The 23805-nt window shown below is 30.0% G+C and overlaps 1 protein-coding gene across 1 annotated transcript in view; it reads left to right on the top strand.

Moving 5' to 3' along the window:
- The window catches only part of LOC117687724 (uncharacterized), a 36258-nt gene that overhangs the window by 3545 nt on the left and 8908 nt on the right, over nt 1-23805 (top strand). The window contains exons 5-9 of the mRNA XM_066086596.1: nt 2560-2682; nt 4113-4325; nt 4869-5162; nt 12177-12296; nt 13157-13354. Coding sequence (XP_065942668.1) covers nt 2560-2682; nt 4113-4325; nt 4869-5162; nt 12177-12296; nt 13157-13354 — 948 coding nt within the window. The remainder of the gene's footprint in view (nt 1-2559; nt 2683-4112; nt 4326-4868; nt 5163-12176; nt 12297-13156; nt 13355-23805) is intronic.

Here is a 23805-nt window from a genome sequence, read left to right as displayed (position 1 = left end):
ATTACCACCCTAAAGCTGAAGTGTGTCATTTTCAAGGCTAATTACCTAATAACATTAAGCAACGGATTAAATAGTAAAATAATCATTGTCCGAAATTACGTATACAACGCTGGTCTACAGGTTGCATTAGCAGGTACATTGTACTAGTTTTACCCATTTCTTTGGTTAGATGGATTTTACATGGCGTACATGCATATATGTTTTCGATATGCAGTATAGGATTAACTAACATGAAAAAAACTTTCTTTTTTGGTAATAAGCTAATGGAATTCATATTGCGCTTTAATTGGATTATCATTATGATGTTGGCAAATAGAACTTAGTATAAAACATAAAGTAGCGCAATATTATGAGACACCGATATACATAATAGTTAAGGTTTACATCTATTTTCTAAAAAGTAATCTTCCATTGGCAGCATACTACATGTATATCATTATCTTTATTTGAATAAGGTAGTCATCATTTAATTTCCAATTGCAGTTGTATAGTTTCTGTAATTTTACTTGCAAAAGTGTTTTTTTTTTAAATTTAGCAAACTTAAACTATTGAGTTGACCTCATATTAACATTTTGTAATAAATATACGTTTTAAATATATGTGCAGATACTTTTAATGTTTATATGAGTTATAATAGGGAGAGAAGGAAGAGGTCTTAACACCATCATCACACAACAGTAATAAAAAAAAAGGTTAATGAGTACTATTTTCTTTTTTTGCTAATATTTTTTGTCAAGATATATCTGGTCCTAATCAACTATCTTTTTTAAAAAATGTTAATGATCTCCACCCCTTGTGTTAACCTAATCACAAGAGATAAGAGGTTGTCTAGGAATTAGGTTTTTTTTCTGGGAGGAACATCATTTTATCAATGCGATTGACCCTCGAATAAAATCAACTTTATATATCTAAAACTTTTTTGCACGTTTATAGGTCAGCATATTCATTGAATAACAATAGGAGTTCTGCGGCAAGGTTTTTTTTTAAAGTGAAAAACGTTAATTTTCTGGTACTATTTGACTCCCTGGATGAAAATTATTTTTTAAAAACCTTAATGCACCTCTACAGGACACCCCTATCATATTCTTAAATATGTTGTGTCTTTTCATTCCAACACCAAAGGAGTTCTGGAATCTAGGCTTTAGGAGAGATAAACGTCACTTTTATTCAACTATTTGACTCCCTGGGTGACAATTTAATTGTTAAAACCTTTTTGAACATCTACAGAATATCCCCCATCTCATCCAAAATATGACGAAGATTTTCCATAATTTGTAAATGGAGTTGTCTGAATCATACTTGAAAGGTGTCAAATTGTGATGCCCACCGACTGCCCTTTTGCAAAACGTTGACGTTTTTAAAATCACGCGTTTTCTTAAAAAAAAATCATTTTCAACCCAAGGACAAAATTAAAATTTCAAAAGCCTTGTTGTGCATCTATAGGACACAACAATACATATTCAAAACAAAACAAACAAAAAACAAAAAAAACTGTCTTTTTTACCAGTTATTTGACACTCGGAATATCAGATATGTTGGAATTCTTTTTGCAAACAACATAATGCCCCAAGAGTTTAGTTTGCTGGTTTATACCTGAACTTTAATAATTATTGAATATAAGTTATGCTCATAGTTATGCAGACATAAAATTTCATAAACCTTTCCAATGCCTCTTTACATTATTTAGTGAGGTACTTAAATATAAATGTACGTATATTTTAAATGTAATCGTCAACTTGCTTTTGGATTAGAAATGTTTCAAAGATTTAACAAAAAATCGTTATCTTTGTGTAAATGTGCGTTCTATTCTTTATTGTTATTAGAATGAATGGCATTCTCAAACGATATAATCAAATTATGAAAGATGCATGCCCTTAAATTTTAAGATTTTAATGTGTTCTTAAAATGAATATTGCTTGCATTGTTATCTAATCGGTAACCTATTACGCCTTTCTTTGATTGTATATAAGTCTTACTTTTCAATCTTGAAAACAATGCCAACAATTTGACTTATTCATGTTTTTTATAGAAGGAGGAGTCTTATCTATTGCATAATTTAACGTAGATCTGATTTAATTGAATCTCAATGTTTATACATGCACCTGGTGTAAGTTATAAAAAGATATCTCAGTTTCATTGTTGGAACCAGACTGATAATTTTTAATTCTTTTTAAACAGATTTTAAATTACAAAATTCCTCACCAACCACTTTTTTTTAAACAATTAAGTTAAACACAAGATTTTCATGAAAATCGTTTGATGTCGCTATAACACATGTGTTTACATATCTGATTTTATGATAAGATAATAAATCTCGAAATTAGAGAATTTTGAATCTCGTATTTCGATTTTTAAATCGTGTAAAATTAATCTTATTGCTTTTTGTGTGCTTCAGAAGTTGCAAGCTTTACAAAATGTGAACCGGATCCCGCTAAAATGTTTCCTTGACACCCAATCTAAATGCAATGCCAAAGAAACAAATTGTAATGAATGTCATTTTTATGACCATATTACTACTCTCGAAACATGCCTATATATATATATATATTTTTTTATCAGATTCTATGGAAAATACACTTTACGAAGACAAAGGTGCAGGACTTAAGTTTGCCCTTCTCAATATCGATCTAGCAAACCAATTTCCTGTCGAAAAAGTAAAATTGCTTAAATTCATAATACAATGTAAGTTTTTCTTTTACTCACATTATTTAGATTTTACTTAATCTTTTATATAAATGTAATATAGTTGATAAAGTATGTAATAAACAACAACATATATTTTGATGGCACTACAATTGTCAATTAGCGCATTTTGTTGGCTGTACTTAGGTAAAACATATTTAATGCTGTCGAGAAAACTGTTAATTAACATACACGGCATAAAGCTCTGCCATTCAGTCAACTGAATGATAACTGAATGATCTGGAAAGGTGACTGAATGGCACAGATACACCATTCAGTCACCTTTCAGTTACCTTTTAGTCACCTTTCAATTGACTGATGGCATACATTCATCCTGTGATAAAGCGTAGCAGGTATTCCAATCACATAAGATAAATACTATTATTATTATAATTTTCAGAAGTCTGTACTCTTACATTTTTATCTTAAGATTTTTTTTATTTAAAGGAGTAGACTATGAATAACAAAATATTGATTGCCTTACTTTGTATTTCCCGCTACTATTAAAACTGCCATGAAACTCTATCAATGACGTCATACCATCCATTCCGGGTCGTTTTATCAACAAGTCATTACTATTAGCAAATTACATGTAAGATATTCGCTCTAAGTGGCAAGTTCTGTAAAACAAAAGAAAATATCACTCATCATTAAAGCTGAATCCATTACAATAGCATCAGTATTAGCTACTTAAAATATCTGCTCTAAACTGACAAGTTCTGGCAAACATGGAACAATATTCAATTGAGACTGTTCTTTTGCCTTTGCGATTCCGCTAAATTAAAAACTAATAACAAACACAACATGTTCGTCTACCTGACATGAATCTAAAAGCAAAGTTGGTAGAATTGCCTTCAGATGTCAAACATCACAGAAAATGTCTGTTTTCGTTATGTCGACATAATAATACGAAACTTACAAAATTGTGAGTGTGTTTTAAACATCCCGATTACATTTAACTTCTTAAGTTGTAGCAAAGAATTTCGGTCAAATACTTACTGGCGGAACCAATTTTTTTAAAAAAGATACCATAAAATGTTACTCGCAAAAAAATGGGTTTTTTTAACGGATTCTGAATAAATAACTTAAAAACGTTGTTTACAAAGAATTTGGCATAAAACAGTAAATGAGTTTAAGGCTAGCACAATTTTGTGCGTCTTTCAAACACGTCTAGAGATGTGGCCACAGGGTCGTCCATTCCTTTTTTTTAATCGGGAGCTACAGATCTGGAGCGACACAGAGAATGACAAAAAAGCATCATTTAAAGCATTGCAATATTTCAAACAGAAAATAATTTTGACTTTCCTTCCCTTTTATCAAATGCAAAGCAAATAATCAAAAAATACTGCAAGAATTGGGTTGGTACACGTCTTTAAAATGATTTTATTTTTGGCAAAATACGCACATCAATATGTTCATGTCAATTGTAGCCTCTGGTAAAGTTGAGGACGTGACTTCTTTAAAATCAGCTGATTCTGCAATGGAATGCTTCACTATTCTTCAAGATGAAAACATATTTTCTAAAACGGATGTTATTTTTGTACAATTTCTTTGCAAAGTGACCGGTTGTAAAGAATTGTATGATAAATGTAAGGATTATGCATTATCGCAAAAAGCATTGTGTTGTTTCGAAAGGCAAGTAGGTAAGTTTTCCTTCTTCAATATTTTAAAGGTTATGGCTTCTTTTATTTTGTAAAGGATCATTAGATTGTCGTATAATTGTCTACATAAGAACAGAAACCATTTATGAATATAATACTTAGTTTTTAAATAAAATGTAGTGTTCTGAAAGAAAAAAAAACAGCGATATTTACATAATACAAAAGTTATACGTATCAGTAATTTCAGATCAAATAAAATAATACAAAGCTTTTTATTCAAAACAGTTACGTAAAAACGGTTAGGTAAAAACCATCGTGTTTCTAATTCTTGATTTTTTTTTTAATTTATTTTTTGTTTATCAGAGAAAATTTCTGTGTGAAACAAATCATGTCCTCTTCATTGCACGAATACAATTAAACACGCAAAATAATTGGTCAAACGTTTTCAAATTCATAGAGTTGGTTTTTTTAATATTGTTAGATCTATTGTTCTTAATGTTAATGTATTTGCCGTTTCTTAAATTTTTTGAGTTAACTTTTTGTTTTATGCCAAAATTCAAACTACCTTTCCACTTTTGAAATCAGAAAACGGGTATACAAAAGTGCAGTTTCACGTTCAAGGAGACCTCAATAACTACACCAGAGAAAACATTATAAATATCGTTGAGACGGTTGCTGGTATCCTGAATTGTAGGACAGACGAGATTCTAGTAAATGGCGTTTATCATTCAGGAAGTTTTATGCTAGTGTTGTCAATGAAGGATATTTACATTAAGAAATGGATGAACTTAAGTGAACGAGACTGTCACCATCTTACAAGTCTTCATATCGACTATTTTATTCTTAACCAAAAGAGCTTTCAACTTGAGTCGTCAAAAGGTAAAGGAAGTAAAAGTAGCATTCTGCTATACAAAGGCATATGCAAATTTCTAAATGTCATTAAACACTTGAAGATTTAGATGATCTTTGTGATCACTTATCGTCCATCTGTCTGTAAACTTTGAAATAACTCGGCAAAACAGGAAAGGGATTTTAGATATTTTAAATAATGGACAAAAACCTTTTAATTAGCAATTGTTGATGGTGAATATTTTAATTATATTTTTCTCAAGACCCATTGCAACAGAAATTCATTTTTTAAAACAATACCTACGTACATAGGGAAGAGTCTTAATAACCCAAAACAGTAGTAACTATTACTTACTGATTTTTTAAGCATCATGCGTCCGTCGTCGGCCCATCTGTCTATCTGTATGTATTTTTGATCGATGTCTTTATATTTTTTTCATTAATTTTTTTTCTTTTTTTTTAACCATTTGGCCAATTTAACCAACTTTTGAAAACGTGCAAGGCATCCTTATGTGAAATAAATTAAAATAATGTGTTAAATCCATTAAAAAGGGATATTCTAGTTCTAATTTCTAAAAAGAGCTCTAGAAATACGTTTGAACGGCAAATTATTATTATTGGTCCAGCATGGTTTTTGTTATCCTAATATGATAATTAATATGTCATGTATCTTTATATAAATTAAATTTTTAGTCTAAAAAAATATGCTGGCCTTCATGAAAATGGCATTAAGTAGCTCAAATGGCGATTCAAAATTGCGGACAGCCAATCTTCAAATTTTTCTCTTAAAGTCTTTTCAATTGGAAAAAATAATGACAAACACTGATGAATTGATCCAAAATGTGTGCTGAGTCTTACAAATCATGCTGGCTTTCCACAAATGTGGTTCATTAGGTCAAAGTGGCGATTTAAAATAACAAACTTTTGTTTATTCGTCTTATATTACTGAAATGGAGATAGGCATGAGACAAGCAATGAAAATTTAGTCCAGCTAAGTTTTTAATCATAACTTAGGTGTGTATAGTCAGAAAAATTATGCCATTTACAAGAAAATGTCGTAAATAATCTTTAAAAAAAAAATGACGATTCTGACGGTTTAGTTTCTTAGATGTTGATGCTTTTTATCTCAAAATGGCGGACAACCAGATTTCATATTTTTCTTTAAACTCATTTAAAACGGAAAAAAGCATGAGACCAACAAGTTTAATTTGGTCCAGCAACGTTTATCAATATAACTACGACATACTGAGTCTTCAGAAATATGTTAGCTATGATGGAAATTCCGTAAAATAGGTCAAAATGGTGATTTAAAAAGGCCTTTAGCCAGATTTCATCACTTTCTATTTAAGTTTTTTAACAAGAAACAAAGCATTAAAACAATTATAATCCATTACAACAAAAAGTTTTGATTCATATTAAGGGTATACTGGGTTTGACAATATATGCTTACTTTTACAAAAAAGGCGATATTTGGGTCAAAATGGCGTTTCAAAATTGCCAACAGCCAGATTCATAATTCTCTTTTACAGGGATAAAACGTGTAAGTATTACATTATACAAATATGCACATAAAAAACGATTAGAACACTTTAACGAAGAAAAAGACAAGTTCCATATCTAAACTTCTATATTAAAATAACTCGAATTATTAGGCTTTCATACCAGAAAATCTGAAGAGTACTGTCTTTTGTTTTATATATTTTAAACATTATTGGTACTTGAAGATTACCAATTTGTTGTTTTTTTTCTCAATCAAAGTTTTGCTATAAATAACCAACGAATATTCATTTTAAAAATCCGGATATCATCTGGATATTTTGGATTATACAATTTTGCGCATACGCATTACAATCACGCTTAATAACGGAAGGCTCTTTAGTTTATGTATCCACAATTTGTATGGATAAACTCAGAAACAATATCACAAATACATGTAAATTTTCATTGAAAACTTAGCATGTATTCTTTTCCTCAAAAGGAAATACGGGATATAACTCTAAATATGTGAATTTAATATTAAAAACCCCGATAGTTCCAAATGTTAACATGGTTTGTATATTTGAATCGAGTAATAAACTTTCGTGTTAAAAGTGTTTTATTCTTCATTAATATGAAGTAAATTTTTAGATAAAAGGTATTTACAGCCTCAAAATGATTTGTTATGAATAATTTGACTGCTATTTCATTACAGCTTCTTTAGTTTTCTCCAAAATCGTTTCGAACGATTTTGCAATTTTTTAGCTACATTACGGCTATATGAGTTCCAGGTGAAGGCCTGTCCCGAGACTCAGTGAGATTATTCTAACTAAGCAGAGTGTAGATAAATTAAAAGCATTATTGTGGGCTTAAAGCTTGGTTATGTAAATGTCACCAATACGATGTGTCGATGTATCTATTTCATGAACGTGCGATATCATAAGCAATGTCAACCCGTGCACGCACGGGTCAAAGTCTAGTTTTACTAAAAATTGTTAATTTGTTCTGTTTTGTCTTATTAAGGCGTATACCGGTATCTTATTTAAACATTCTGTGTTCATGCTTCTCAATGTCCATTTTGTTCCTTAACCTTTCTGGGGTTTTTTTTTAAATTATACTTTAAATACCGATTTCTTCGACCTGCAAGTTCGTGAAATACAAACATGCTTACAGCGCAAAGTTTGAGAGAGGAGAAATATTTCTGCACCATAAAACTGGTGTTTTTAGGCTTTAAAGACATCGATGTCCTAAGCTTATATTATAACAGAGATACAATCAGGTACTTAGGAACAGTGTACGACATGTATAACTATTCTAGAATACATGTATGTTTGTCTCTACCTTTAATACCTTACCAGCATATCAATCTTACTAATATATCATCATATACAGTGGAAAAGCTTGTAATTTAAAATGAGTCGAGATCAACATATCGTCCAGCTTTATATATAGTAATAAGTATGCGCAATATGTTTTGGGCAACGCAAAGAATTTTACTCGTTTTAACATTACTAGGCACAGTGTAGAGATAGTACAATGAATCAAGCTGTCTATGTCTTCGTTAAAGATGAAGAACCTCTTGCAAAATGTTTAACATGCTTTTAGCCAAATGTGCCGAGGAAAGTATAGCAATGTGTGTCCATATTAAGAGGAAAAGTTAGGCTTTATATGTTAGACATTGCCAGTGTTAATGTGCAACATATCCTCACAAATAAGTTTGCTGATGGATTTATGAACCTCTTTAAAGCCGATAAACATCCCGGTCAATGTTGTTGAAGAGAAAATGTTCCCCTTTTATAGAACTTTGAATTAGCACTTGGTTCATTTCATTCATTGATATGATGTGACACAACTTCTTATTTCTACAGCATATCGAGAAAATCGACATAATAAATGAACAGAAAAAGGTATGAAAAGGAGAATTAACTGACCAGAAAATCAAAGAGTTCGAGAAGTTCTTTAGTTATATGAATAACCAAGACACATTGCCCACTGACACGGTTTAATTTGCATTTTTCCTAAAATCAAAGCCCGGGAATATGTCCACACTAAGATTTGCCTTACGTTGCTTATGAAACAAACACACACCAAGGTAATGATAGGGAGATCGGCATATATAAGCATGCCCATATCAACATGCCCAGCCGAGATAGGATAAACAAATTTAAGTAATGGTTGTTTGTTGCTGGAACTAATGACCTTAAGATCTTATGTCTAAAGCTTTCTTAGATTTGATAGCTTGCAACTGTCCCACAGGTTGCAGAACTTTTACGTGTGAATGTAAACGTGCCTAATTCCCGGGTAAACCATTTACAAATTTCAAATCATAATCTTATCATTCAAAAAAAGATTGTATAAATAACATAATTATATACTATATCTTAACAATTGAAAACAGAAAAAAATGCCATATAAAAAGCTGGTTGACGTTTTTTCAATTAATACACGTGTTCAAATTTGTCAGTTTCTCATTAGTATTGAAATTATGATATTCAAACATTTTCCCCATTTTAAAGGCCTTTAATAGTCTATATAGAGATCAATGAAATTTGGCTACTGGTATACACTAATTGCCATTTGACAAAATAAACGTCATTTTCATGAGAACAAACACATTTCACCTAATTATGATAAATATGTTTGCTAAACCAATTTGTGATTTTGTATTGTTATTTTTGTTTTCATTAAAGATACGAAAAATTGTGAAATCTGGCTGTCCACCATTTTTACTATTTATCACGATCAACATATTTTGTTGGATTCACAACACCTTAGTTATTATAAAATGCTATGGTAAACCAATTTATAATCGTTTGTTACCTTACCTAAAGAGAATTAAGGAATTTGCCTGTCGACCATTTTGGCCGCCATTTTGACCTTATTAGCGCCATTTTTGTCATAGCAAGCATAATTTTGGACTAAGCACGACTTAATTAATATGCAAAAATAACATTGCTGGACTGAATTATTATTACTTATTAGGTTAGTTACTGACTCACTACGGAAATATATTGGGTTGATCAATGAGATTGATCAACCCAATATATTTCCGTAGTGAGTCAGTAACTAACCTAATAAGTGTTTTGTTTTCTCGAGGACTATCAAGCGACATATCTATTCACAAATAGCGATGATCTACGCAAAGCCATGTACAAGATGCCTAACATCTCGTCCAATTTAACTCATTTAAACTCTTCAAAATTTTCAATCTCACCTTTCAAATACTCTTTCAAAATCTTTGCTTCACCCATGTTTACTTACAATGTTTTGTTGCCATTCAATTTTAAATGTTTTCTACCTTTCCTCTGCAGAGATTTGAGCAAATTTCGACGCTGCCATTTTGTTCTGCTCCAGACAAAATAAAGTGACGTCAATATTCTAAGGGCAACTACTCTAATTTTAAAGAATTACAAAGGGCAACTACTCCAAATACTTTAAGAATTTACGGCATGCAGTTTATGTATAAAATACTATGAAATGTATAATGAGTAAAAATGAGTAAGCGAAGCGTCGACCAATGACGGCCATATTGCCTACTATTATTTCTCACAGAACAAATATAGAGATATATGAGGCAATCACGTGCTTTGGTTAAACCAATGAAAATGTGACATTTCAGTCGAAGGGAAAACAATATTGTTTATTATGCGTTTTCTCTAGTTTAATTTTTTTAGGAAAAAAATTATAAAATCTGGGTATTTGCCATTTTGAATCGCCATGTTGACCTAATTAACGCTTTTTGTGAAAGGCCTGCAATTTTTGAGAGCTGATTTTAATCAACTCTCCTATGCAGTTACTCTGGCAAACCGAAAGTGAAGCAGTGTTTGGACCTAAGCACAAATCATCACCGCTGACAAGATTTAGTTCTTGAAAATAATCGATAAATTCGAAGTGTCTTGAAGCATTGGTTTTTAAGAAACTTATTTATTACTACCTTTAATATAGTCAGATGTAAAATAGTACGAACAATTTAGATATTTTTAAGCAGTCGTATGTATTCATACGCCAGAGTTCAATAAAGTTTCGTTCAACCATCGGCTGTCTCCGTAAATCTCCGACAAACAGAGAGTCATTCTATATTTAGAGGTCGTGTCATCAAGCTATCACGTGACCTGGTGTACCCATTCTCTTGCTTGTTGGAGATTAATCGAGCATCTGTTTGAACGAGACTAGAGTTCATTAATGCTTGGATCCATACAATTTTTGAACAGTTCGATTACTTATGCATAGTTTGATTGAATCAATTCTATCATTTATCATTACACAACACGATTTATACGATTTTTTCTCAAAATTCTTGTCGGAAAAGTCCGAGAATTCATATTATAAAAATATGCGTAATTCAAAGACAGATTATAAACTACTCGCCAAGCAAAGTAACATATCGTTGATTTTAAAATGAATAATAATCGATAAAATCAACTCCCGTCAGTACTTCAGTACTTTGATTTTCAATCTTAGCACACTTTAGATATGATAAAATACTAAGCTGGATCATTCCATTATTGTTTGTTAATAATAAAAAGACTTTAAGAAAAAAAAATATAAAATTTGGTCGTCCGCCATTTTGAGCTACTTTACGTCTTTTTTTATGAAGGCAAGCATATTTTTTTTGGAATCAGCACACTTTGGTTACATTTAAAAACCATGCTGGACCAAATAATAATTAAAAGCTATTTTTTTTTACTAAATCGGACTAGACTATAATGTCATCCACCGAAATAGTAGAATAGTCTCCTGTCTCAGAGAGACAGATAATATCAGAACTAGTATCAAACTTTCATTTTTTAAATATGAGAGAGAGACAGAGACAGCTCTAGAGACAGAGAGACTTTGGTTAAAGTTGGCAGACTTGCTTAAGCTATAAAAGCTATCAAAAACACAATTTTGATTTTTAGCAAAAAAATTAACTTCTCTTATAAAAAAAAGCGTAAATTGAAAAGAAGTCCTATAAAAATGCATTTTTACAAATTATTGCAAGTGAAATTATCTATCTTAGGATATGAAATTAATTTTATTTACAATACGGATCCAATGTCATCCTATGAATATATATTATGGAAGAATAAAAACCAATATCATAGTGCATGTTCGCAGGATATTAAGTAGTTGTTATTGCTTGCTCAATTACAAATCAGTTGCAATTGTGTATATGCTAAATAGTTGTTGATTTGAAATTAATTATAAGTCATCACCTATCAGCCAACTATTTTTTTTAAATGTATCCGAAATAACATGTATAATCTAATTATGTTGTATTGAAATAATTAATTTGAGTTTCACATGGTCGGGGTTGCTGTCAAAATTTAGTTATAGTGGGATTGTCGAATTGGAAAAAAATTGGAATTTAAAGTTATTTGATAATATTCACTTGCAGACCAGTACATTTTAATTAATATAGAAATAATACTAGTTCATAAAAAGGGCATGTGCCAACAATGCGTTTTTATCAGAAAATTACATAGCCGATAATAACTGTAAATGAAATGCGTCTTTAACTGTAACAGCTTACAAAATTTACAAATCCGTCATACAAAAAAAAATGTTGTATAAAATATTTTTTTGTAGATTTGGTGGAAAGCAAAATAGCAGTCTTAGACAAAGAACTACAGTTTGCAAAACTATGTGGTGATTTGGCAAAAGATTTTCCACGGCAGAAATTCCAACAGCTAAGGAGTATATTAAGCGGTTAGTAATGAATATAATTTATAATTTTGATAAAGAATCATGTTTGTAATACAACTTAGAGTAATACCAAGCTTTAGCCGACCTTTTAAGCATTTCTTTCCAAATGCAGACTTTAAGCTTGACTACATAAACTAGATATAGTTATATGCAAGATATTATTAAGTATAAACGCAAGAGTAACAGCATTTGCGCTATGAATGAAGTTTTAATAAACGTTTCATCAGCCAATTCACGAAAAGATGTGCAATGTCAAACGAATTCTATCTTGTTGTTGGTTTTAATTTCTTGTTGAAATATGATTGTATAGCATTGTTTGAGTTAAGTGATAATTGATTTTGTAGATTTTATCCATAGGTTTAAAAATTATCTACAAGTGTTGCATTTAATTTTCAAAATAATTTCAGAAAAATATTATTAAGAGAATTCGTATTAAGTGATTTGTGTATAATGTTATCCCTTTCTTAAACTCATCAGTATTAAGATATTCTCTACAACATATTATCTTTTGTCTGAACATTATAATATTTGACGACAATTTTAATTTTCTGAATATACTGTTTAGTTTGTCGGAAATTATTAGACATTTTACTTATTTCAAGAAGAGAAATTAATCTTGATATTAAATACAACATTGTCTTTTTAACATAGCAATATCATTTTTTTTTAATTTCATTTTTTAATAAGCTAAATGAATTAAAATATGAATTTTAACATTGCCGGTTTTCCATAGCAAATTGTTAAGAAAAACTTTAGAAAATTAACACTTCAAATATTCAAACTCATTCATATCTAATAACACAATACGTCGCACTTACAAAACGTAACATTATAAATATTGTATTATAATTTATGTTTTGTAGATTCTACAAGAAAAATGGAATCCCTCATGCCGGCAAATTCCGTGTTGGAATGTTTTGCTTATCTTCTAGAAAAAAATCTTTTTTCGAAAGAAGACGTTAGTTTCATACAATTTCTTTGTAAGGAAGCGAACTGTGAAGAACTGCATAAAAAATGTGTGGAATATGCACAAGGACAAGAACTACATTTTTTTGAAGAAGGTATGTGTTTTAATATTTAAATTCTCAACCTTATTCTACAGTTATCAATTGTACTGCCAAGTTATACAACATAACGCCTTATATATAATATAATGATAATGATTTTTAAAGAATATTGATGCATTCATTGCATTGGTATGGAATTCAAGTTTATACTTATATTCTTATACTTCTGCAGCTTTCGGTGTTTCATTCACTCAATATCACACTTAAGCTTTTACATATATATATATATATATATATATATATATATATATATATATATATATATATATATATATATATATATATATATATATATATATATTATGTTCAAACCACGGCCATTATAGACCAGAGGTAACAAATCAATAAAATAAAAATAATACTTTATTAATTTGTTTTGTGATTAAGATCAAAACAATAAAGTATACAAATTGCAATGTTTTAAAGATTGAGGAAAAATATCATATAAAAACATTGTTTACATTAAGTTAATTTATTTTATGAAGCAAATATACCATCTGTTTATTCATTTTATTTGTAATGTTTAATAGTTTTACATGTAATATCGTGTTTTTTTAAGATTTTCCGATTAACAATTTCTTTCTGAAAACGTTTTTGTGTTCTTATTATTTTTTTGAATTCGACTTCAATTGTCAGTATCTCGATCGTTGTTTTATAATTGTTTTCTAGTATATTGACATGTCACGCAGTGTTGTTCTAATACTTGATTAAAATTTCAATTCGCTCTAAAATAAGTATCCTTATACAAATAGTTTTATCACATGGGCAATTTGTAACAATGACAAATCTGTAATTGCCTAGTTTGGATGTAGATAAATACAAAAAAGGAACACGTTACCTATAAAAATGATTTTAAAAGATATTTTGTTAAAGAAAATTAATCAAACAGTTGTGAGTCTTATCCAGACTATAAATTTAATTTGAATCAAAATGGGATTATTCCAATTTTTATGGAGTTTAAAAACTTTTCAAAAACTTGAAAAGGAAGAATCAATCCGTGTTTTGTGTTTTCTGAGTTTGGTGCAACACTATCCAACGTAAATACATGAACATTACCCAATTATCATTATTAGCAATACAATGTATGATTTTCAAATGTAAAAAAGGAAATATCATACATTCATGAAATAACTTGAGATTTATACTCAGAAAAAAACAAATTAACATTAACAGATATGTTTATCAACATATGTTTATCATATGTTAAATTTATATTAAACGTGCTTTACATAATCATATGAAAACCACATTTTTATAAACACATGTTAATCATTTGTTGAGCACATGTAAATATCATTTTATGTATATTCATTATGGTTTTCAGTTTTAAGAGGACCTTATTGCTTTTGTAAAGCCTTTAAATGCGATATCTTTAAACGCATGGATTATTTTTCTTGAAATTTACTTAGAAAGTACGTAGATCTATAAACAACTCTTTTTGTATGAATGACGTCAATTTCGGTCGTTGATTTCCTTAATTTTTTTTTAAGTTTGTAATTTTGTCCGCTTAAATTTGAGATAGAAAATTGAAATTTTTCGAGATGTTAGATATATCATTTGTAGAATGTACAAAAGGTATAGGATTGTCTTTTGTCATTTTCGGTCGTGACCTGAAGGGAACAAAAAAAGTAATTTTTTCAAATGATGGTCAGTATGATGATTTTTTTATATTGTTTTCCCCAAAGTTATTTAAGGCACTAAACCAATCCTTACGAGTGAAAGATTTACATGTTTCGTTAAATTATCTTGGATATTTCATTTAAATGTGTCTTTTTTCATTTTGTCCGCACAAAACTTTAAAAACGGCTTGTGGTTGAGCAACCAAACTTTGCTACAGTATAGACGTTAACATGTAAATGTGCAAAAAAGAATCAATATTTTGTCAGCCACTTCCGGTTGTCATCGGATACAAATAAACTTTTTAGGATCTACCGGATATATTTTGAAATTTTACTCAATAAATGCATCATTATTGCGTTCCTTCCATTGAATCCTAAAATCTCATTAAGATTTTTCTTTCCTGATTTTGTCCCCAAGAGGTCTCAATAACGTAAAGTGCCTGAGTAGCCAAACATCGCTATAAAATAGACGTGATCAATCAAATGTGCAGAATAGAAATTAATGATTTGTAAAGACTACCGTTCTTTTTCTTTGAAATACTTGGTTATATCATTAATATGTTCTTTTTTGTCCTGGCGAAATCTAAACAAGAGACCCTTGGGACACGTCGCTCATTTAAAGGATAGTTCTTGTATCATTCTATATCGAAATATTTGATTATAAATTAATCTCGTCAAAAATATTGTAAAACTTCCATATATTCAAGATTGTACAATACGTTAAGCTTAAAAGCCTTAGTACATCCAAGATCTTTAAACTGGACAATTTAATTATCTTAGGCTTCAACACATAATTCTTAAATAAACAATATAAAAAACACAATGAATATCACTTATTACATGTACGTAACGATACATTCCCTAAGAACGATCGGAAGGAATGCCGATCGTGACGTCAAAGTTAACTATGACGTCATATCTTATGAAGTACAGACAAGTGACTTTCTACATATCGCTGTGAAATTAATCGGGCACATCTACACATCGCTGTAAAATAAGTCAGGAAACCATTACATACCCGCGCCATATAAACAAGGAACTGCTGGTCCAATAAAAACAGGGCATTCCTGGTCCGAGTAACTGACGCCAAATGTTCTCTAAATGTTCTATTCACGCGCTTCCTGCCGGTATAGCTCGCTTCGCTTGTCATTTCTGTGCTGGCTCTATATAAGTGGAATATCATGTATAAATATATTGTTTTGCTTTTAAATGAGTTGAGGTTTTTTTGTGTGGGTCCAAATTGAGATTTTAAAATCTTACATAAATCATTAGAACTCAGTAATTGTTAATACTAGTATTTATCATACAGTCAGAGCCATATTTGATTACCATAACTGGTATATGGAGTGTTGTGCAGATAACGTTGAGCTTAAAAAGAATATATTGATCCTGGATAATTCATCACAATGTTTTCAGTCTACATCCATAGAAATCTTAGAAATCTCCATTTGCTACAAATATACACATTTTCACTCAATAGTTTGCTATATCAAAATGGTTTGCATATTTTTTCCTACGCATTTATATTGTTAAAATATTCACAAAATATTTACAATAAAAAAAATGATTTTATGCATAAACTAGTGATTATTTTATATGCATTTTACCTATTTTACCACAATTGTACATGAGTTTAGAAATATACATCATGCAACAGTTTTAAGGTGTAAGAAAATTAATGTTTAAATTTAATTCCAAATCATATATATATACTTACATATTAAAAATTAATGGAGAATCTGTCATTGACTGTTTAATTGATGCTATCGCTGATGTGTTTAACAGCCAATAGAAGTTTTATTGGGAAAATTGTTTTGGATGAAAACAGGCGTTTTAGACCTAAACTTGTCTTAATTGTTGCGAAATATAATAGTCAAGAAATGCGTGTCAAAGAGGGTCTGGTCAAGTTAATACTTTTTTTTAATTCAAATAATTCTATTGAAAATTAAAATTGTTATTTTCTGATATACTTTAACCTATGGAAAAATTCTAAAGAAAAACAACTAGTCCCATGACGCACTTATCAAACAATAATGATTTATAAAGAAGTTCATACATCAATTCTAAATTTTAGAAAAATTGCAAATTTTCAATTTGAATCGATCACAGTAAAAAAAAAGTTATCCTGATCAGAATCATTTTTAAGATAAAACTTAAAAAAAAAAACACTGCAGATTTTTCTGAAAAATTGATATGTATCATAAGTTAATAAACGACCGAACCATTTTTAAGCTAAACAACCTCGGCTAGAATAAGTGCAACATTGTGTTATTTTTCAATTTCATATGGTTTAATACGTGATCAATTTATTTTCAATCGAAATCGGTTTAAATTCAAAATTTTCCAGCTTTTCTTGAAATTCACAATTTTGTCTCGAATTCTTGTTTAAATTTAATTGTATTGCAATTGTAAAATGTAAGTTAAAGTTGGCTTGTAGATTTTATCCGTAGGTTTAAAAAATATCTACAATTTATTAAAAATATTTCAAAAAAAAATGTTGCTGTCTTTCACCTCTAAACATAGAAAATTGTTTTATATTGATACCATTTTTTAACTGTAAGATATTCTGTTTGCAGCAAACCATGTTTCTGGTTTCTACTGAAAATACCAAAAAATCATATGGAATAATTTAAAACCGACATGGCCTCATTTCGTATAATTACATTTTAAACTTTATACCTTTATGATCTAATAAATAATGCACTTGTGTGTTGAGCCACCTTAACTGACTAATTGCGCGAGGAGACATAATCGTTGCTTTGCAATGAGCTTTTTTTCTACTTTTGGGAGCTTCACTCACTTTCTAAGTCTTTAAATGCGTCTGATCTGAATGTTGTGTTCACTATAAGGATTATTAAGTTAAAATAAAATATAGCCGTAAGCTTTTGAGTTGTAGCTTTGTGAAAAGAAATTTACAGATCTAACCCTTCCCAAGAACTCCTCATTCTAACACTCGTGATCATGGTAAATACGAGGGTCAATCAAAAAATACGAAGACAATGTGGCTGTCTATCATATATTTTTCATGAAGGTCATATTTAACAGATTAATCTGTGCACCAACACTTATGTTATTGATTTGCGAAGTTTTAGTCCATTTGATGAAACGGTATTTTTGTTACCCCTTTTTAAAAACAACATGTTTTGTCACTACCGCGCACGGTAACGTTCAAAACATGACGTCAATATTAAACACGCACAGTTTATAGATACACCCCATCTTTATATCACGGTTAGTTTCTTGTGCTTTTCTCCTTACAATTTAAAATGATACTGAACAACTTAACATCTCATTTGCACACATTTGTTCGAGAATTATAAGTTAGTTCTTCGAAGTTTTAATTTTCTAATCGTGTATCTCTTAGTTTACAGTAAGGATACATGAACGTCGGTTGCCGTTACCTATTTTCTGACCAAATATTTACAGATTATCTAATCTCTTTTGGACTGTTTTTTATTCAAAATACAATTACCATCACAGCTTGTATCGACTTTATCCCAAGTTAAATCCATTTTGTTTGTGCTTCTCGATGCGCCGTGACGTCCGGCGACGTCGATGATTTTAGTCAATTCTAAAGAGGACTATCTTTCTTTAGTTACTAATATCTGTTTGACAAAACAATTTATCCTGTCATTATTTGGTACATTAAATTCCATGACTATACTTAATTTGAGGTTTCAATATTATTTGTTTTTAAGTCTAATTTATAGCGATATTACCTTCAACATTATATGGTTTATTCTTGACATAACACAGATTTTGACCGTGCGCCGTGACCTCATTTTTGCAGGATTAGATTCTAAATAATTCTTAGAAATAAAGGAATTTCTAAACTTTTTTTCTTGCGAATTGTTTGAAAATATTGCTAAATTATGCTTACCAAATTAAGTAATTATATGCTGTTAAGTGACATAGCTATGACAAACATCTTCGTATTTTTTGATTGACCCTCGTACTCGATAATTTAATCACTGTATTTGCCTCGGATATTTTTCTTCAATTTAACCAGCTTTAGAACTCCAAGTATAGTGATGGTTTTAAAAAGTAAAAGAATATACAATGACGACATTTCATTTTTAGAATATAGGCTAAGGACTTTCAATACGAATTCTCTATAAAAACACAACTATAGTCTGTAGAATTACTCTATTCCAGAAGCAACTGTACAATATCATTTTAAAGAAGGAATAAAAACCTATTCTTTACTTAAGTTAACGTTAATTCCTCCAGCATATTGATATCTGCCTCTCTGACGTAAAATATATTTTTGCAAACAATAAGATTATTTATAAAAGCCGATTCAGGCTGAAATGCAGATTTGCTAACAAATATTTTTTCTTTAAAAATTACATTGGTATTGTTATATACCTAAGTTGATTATATACATTTTCATTAATACATAAATGTAAAATTTAAGCCATAAATATTAGTAAACAAAAACAACTCAACTTAAAAACACTTGCTGACCATATGTTTGAAACAGACATAGGTTACAAATATGTCGAACATAGTTTGAACATATGAATATCAAATTTTTAACATACGTTTTGAATCTGTCATATGTTTACCATATATTTCAAACATATTTTTAAACACAAGTTTAACATACTGTGAAAAATTCATATGTTCAACGTATGCACAACGTATGTGCATCATATGTTATTCGAAACATATGTTGAACATACGTTGCAATTTAACTTGTGAGCGTGACAGGAATAGACAAGGCACACAATAAATAATTGCAATGTCTGTTCAATATATGTTATTAAAAAAGTCAATAATTGATTTTTTTCTAATTTTCGGTTCAAAAACCATATTAAATTAGAATTTATTCAATGTAAACGTGTACTACAGTAACTGTAGATCACAACTTTTGCCGAATCACTTTTGTTAATGAGTCTTCTTTTTATTGCATACTAACAAGTTTTCTATATATTCTTTACAAATCTTGAAAGTTTTATTGATATTTGTAAAGATAAATGGGACCCACTGAACATGGTTATCGTTTATTTTGCGTCTCCAAAATCTGTGAAACTGCATCATTTAAAAATTGTCCGCCCTTTCATTTTTGTTTCTTTGTCAATAAATGTATGTAATTTACTTCTTTACTTGGCAGTGCAAGAATTGAAATTGATAAATGCATAAACTATTCGAAATTGCTTTAATGTCATGTGCTTGGGAACAATTCTGATGAGAACAACAATATAAGTAAGTTATGCTTGTCAAACACAAGATTATCTTTTAAATTTGACGGATTTCAAAGGTGATACACAAACACATAGCAATGTTTTTAAACTTAGTATTAACAAATGATCAAAAACCTAAAATAAAACTTTTTATTAAGTCAAAAATGACCTTTTAAAAAACAGCCGGGTTTTTGTGCCTATACATAGTTTCCATTTTTGTGTATATTTCGTGAAAATCTATTGATTTGTTCAACTGAAGAAAATTTCTTGAACATGTACAGAATATACAAGCTTTACGCTAGCGATGTGAAATGTTTCTGGGCAGACGGCTATATCCACATATATAATATGGAGGGTAATCGTGTTCAAAAATCTAGACTTGTAAAGTTGTAAATCCGATTATTTAATCCTGTTGGTGTATGAGCCTGAGTAAGAATATGTGTAATTTTGATCGTGTAACCTATAAAACTCGGGCATGAACACGTGTAAGATTTTAGTCAGTTCCTTCGCATGATGCACATTTTGCAACTTTATTGTTCACATTAGTTAATTAAACCTTTAACTTTGCACACTTTCAATCCATAGTTTCTGCATTTGGAACTTCAGGCTCGGCAATAGCGCATCTAACATGATACAAATTGACAAATGTAAAGTTTTCAAGATAGGAAGGTGTTCTTTTGCAGATCAATTATGCATATATCAGAGGTATGCAAATTGCTAGGATTCTGATAATTTATGAAAAAATATCAGCTGTTGAACTTAGTCATTTTTGGGCAAAATCATTGCATATAGACTACCCCATTTCTTTGGATAGGTAGTATTTATCAATTCAGGATTAACAAATGGATTATGAATACTGTTCACACAAAAGAAAACCCGGTTTGATGTCACATTGACACTTTATTCTTGTTATTTTTCTGAATTAGTTAGAATAAACGACCTGCAAAGATGTGGTAATTTTTTGCGGAAAAATTTGTTACTTTACATGTATTTATACTTTTATTTTGTTGTGCAAGTGAAAGATAAATAATAACACAATCTTCAATAATAATGTAAAAAAAATCCAGCGCATATTTTTGTGCGCCGTAAATTGAAGTTATTTATTATGGGAGGCACTGTAGCTCCCAGGTCGTCCATCTGAATTTTTTCAGACCGGGAGCTACAGACCTGCAGCTAGTTCACATGTGGCTGTAAAGCTGTATTATAATAGCTCCCCAGTAAATTTTTATCAACCAACTTCACAAAGTGAGTCTGTATTGAACCGACATTCAGGACGTCATACTCATATCCCGTAATAATTGCTTGAAATAAAAAAAAATGCCAATTGTTACCTGCATGATAGGCTTTTTTCCCTATATATTGCCGACAATGCAATGAAACATTTCTTAAAATAATTAATACACATTTTAATTTCACGACAGTTAACCTTACCTTTTGAATTTTTATTAATTTATTTTTTTAAAAGGCTGTCACTTCTTATGTCTCATATTAATCACAATCTCAAAACCAATGCCTTTAAATGGTTTGTTTTTCTTATCGAAAACTTTGCAACTCAGCTGGCCGACCCCGTTTAATTTTTCGCAAGGGGAGGGGAGGGGGGTTCTTGTCCCAACTCTATGGTAGCAATAAGGATGCTTTTGGAGATGTTTTCTTAATTCAGCCGAGGCCTATACTCTAACAATTTTTTTGCATGTACTCTAATAAAAATGCGTATTTATCTTTATACACGTGTATTCAAACAAAGTCATTAAATGTATTTTTTTTTCAGTTCTAGGAAGATATCTAAAGCCAATTGAATTCTTCATTCGCATCTTTTATATATTCTCTTGATAAAATGAACACAAATCTAAAATAATACTTTCTAAGAAATGTTGTTATTCAGAGATGATAAATTATAGGCCTATACATAATATTTTTTTTATTTACTCCGTCCCTGTTCCTGCGATTACGGCATACCTTTACCTGCAGATAGCCTTTTTCTAACAGTGACGTCACTGTTTCCATATATGGTCATGTCGAAATTCGACAAACTTGTAGACTTTACATTTGTCAATTTGTAACATGTCAGCCGTGACATTTCATAAAACGGAAATACAAATGCAAGGATTACAGATGGAAAGTGTGTATTATAGTAGCAGGTTAAATGTAAATAACAAACAGCATTTTACAGCTACAATTAAGCACCTGTACGAAAAATTTAGACTGAATGCCTGTGGGGTCAACTCTAATGTGTTTATCCCTGAGTTTTTTTTTGTGATACGATCAAAATTACACTCATTCATACTCAGGCTAACACATCAACACGATTGCATATTCGGATTTACAAATTTACATGTTTGGATTTTTGAACACGATAACCCTCAATAATATCACTATCAGAAACGTGTATGTATTTTCCCGTTGACCAGAAATGAAAACAAGTCTAGTACATTGTCATAACACCCTTATAAATGATTTTGTGAGAGAGAGAGAGAGAGAGAGAGAGAGAGAGAGAGAGTCTTTGTGGTGGAACATATTAGAACCCCCCCCCCTTTCCACGCAATACAAAATTATCACTCAGGCCTTCAAAAATTAAGGATTCACGCAGGAATTTACATTTAAACTTTTTAGATTGATCAAAATTGACTAAAAGGATTTTTTTTAAAAATAGAGACAACTTAAAGAGAGCGTAAATTCCTTTCAAAGGATAATGAAGGTGGATAAAAGAAGTATGGACATTAAGCTATTTAATCTATAATAAAGGGATATTGAATAATTTTGAATCATTTTAAAACTAGTTAAAAATATAATGCAAGATAACGATGAAAGTTTAATGAACCAACATATAAGAAACCGGTCATTGTACACCTAAAAATGGTTTAAATACGAGTTGTCTTTCCTTGATGAAAAAAATGAAAAACAAAATATCGTCGAAATATCTGCGGTGAATGATTTATTTTTTATATTTTATCAAAGAGATAGTTTAGGCATGTATTAACCAAGAGATTTTTACTTATTTTAAGTTACTTTTTACAATATTTTAATAAAACATACGTTGCCCATAGACCTCAAAACAAAATTCATGGTGTAATTAATTTGACCATAATCAAAATTTTGAAAATTCCTTTGATAGAGTATTTTTATTTGTTAACACCTTCAAAATGATATCATTATCAAGAATATCGGACAATTCATTAATTAGGTTCTAAATGTGGTCGTTATACATTAAATACCTTAAGAACTCTAGCGTAAATATTACGTATAGCTGGCTAAAGGGTGGTTTAAATAGGTTATATTTTTTAAGTGTCTATAAATCATCTTTAATCCATCTTTACGGAATTGTTCAAAAAAGATTTTTTTCCCGCTTTTTGCATTTTATGTCATCATCCATTAAAAAATATATGTCCTTGAAAGCGGTTAATCCGGTTTATCGTAACTTTAGATATAAAATTATCTTATGTATTTAAAAGAATGTATCAATCAAATTATTATTAGGTCTTTCCACCTTTCAGGTGAAAGACCTTTTGTATTTCTTATGTTTTTTATTAGGTCTTTCCACCTTTCAGGTGAAAGACCTTTTGTTTTTCTTATGTTTTTTATTATTATTATTATTTTTTTTTTTTCTTCTCTTTTTTTCCAGGGACAGCTTTTTTGTTTCAAG

The sequence above is a fragment of the Magallana gigas genome, chromosome 1 (assembly GCF_963853765.1).
Source record: "Magallana gigas chromosome 1, xbMagGiga1.1, whole genome shotgun sequence".
In the NCBI taxonomy this organism is placed as follows: Eukaryota; Metazoa; Mollusca; class Bivalvia; order Ostreida; family Ostreidae; genus Magallana; species Magallana gigas.
The sequence above is the reverse complement of the archived record's forward strand: the minus strand, read 5'-3'. Positions and strand labels throughout refer to the sequence as shown.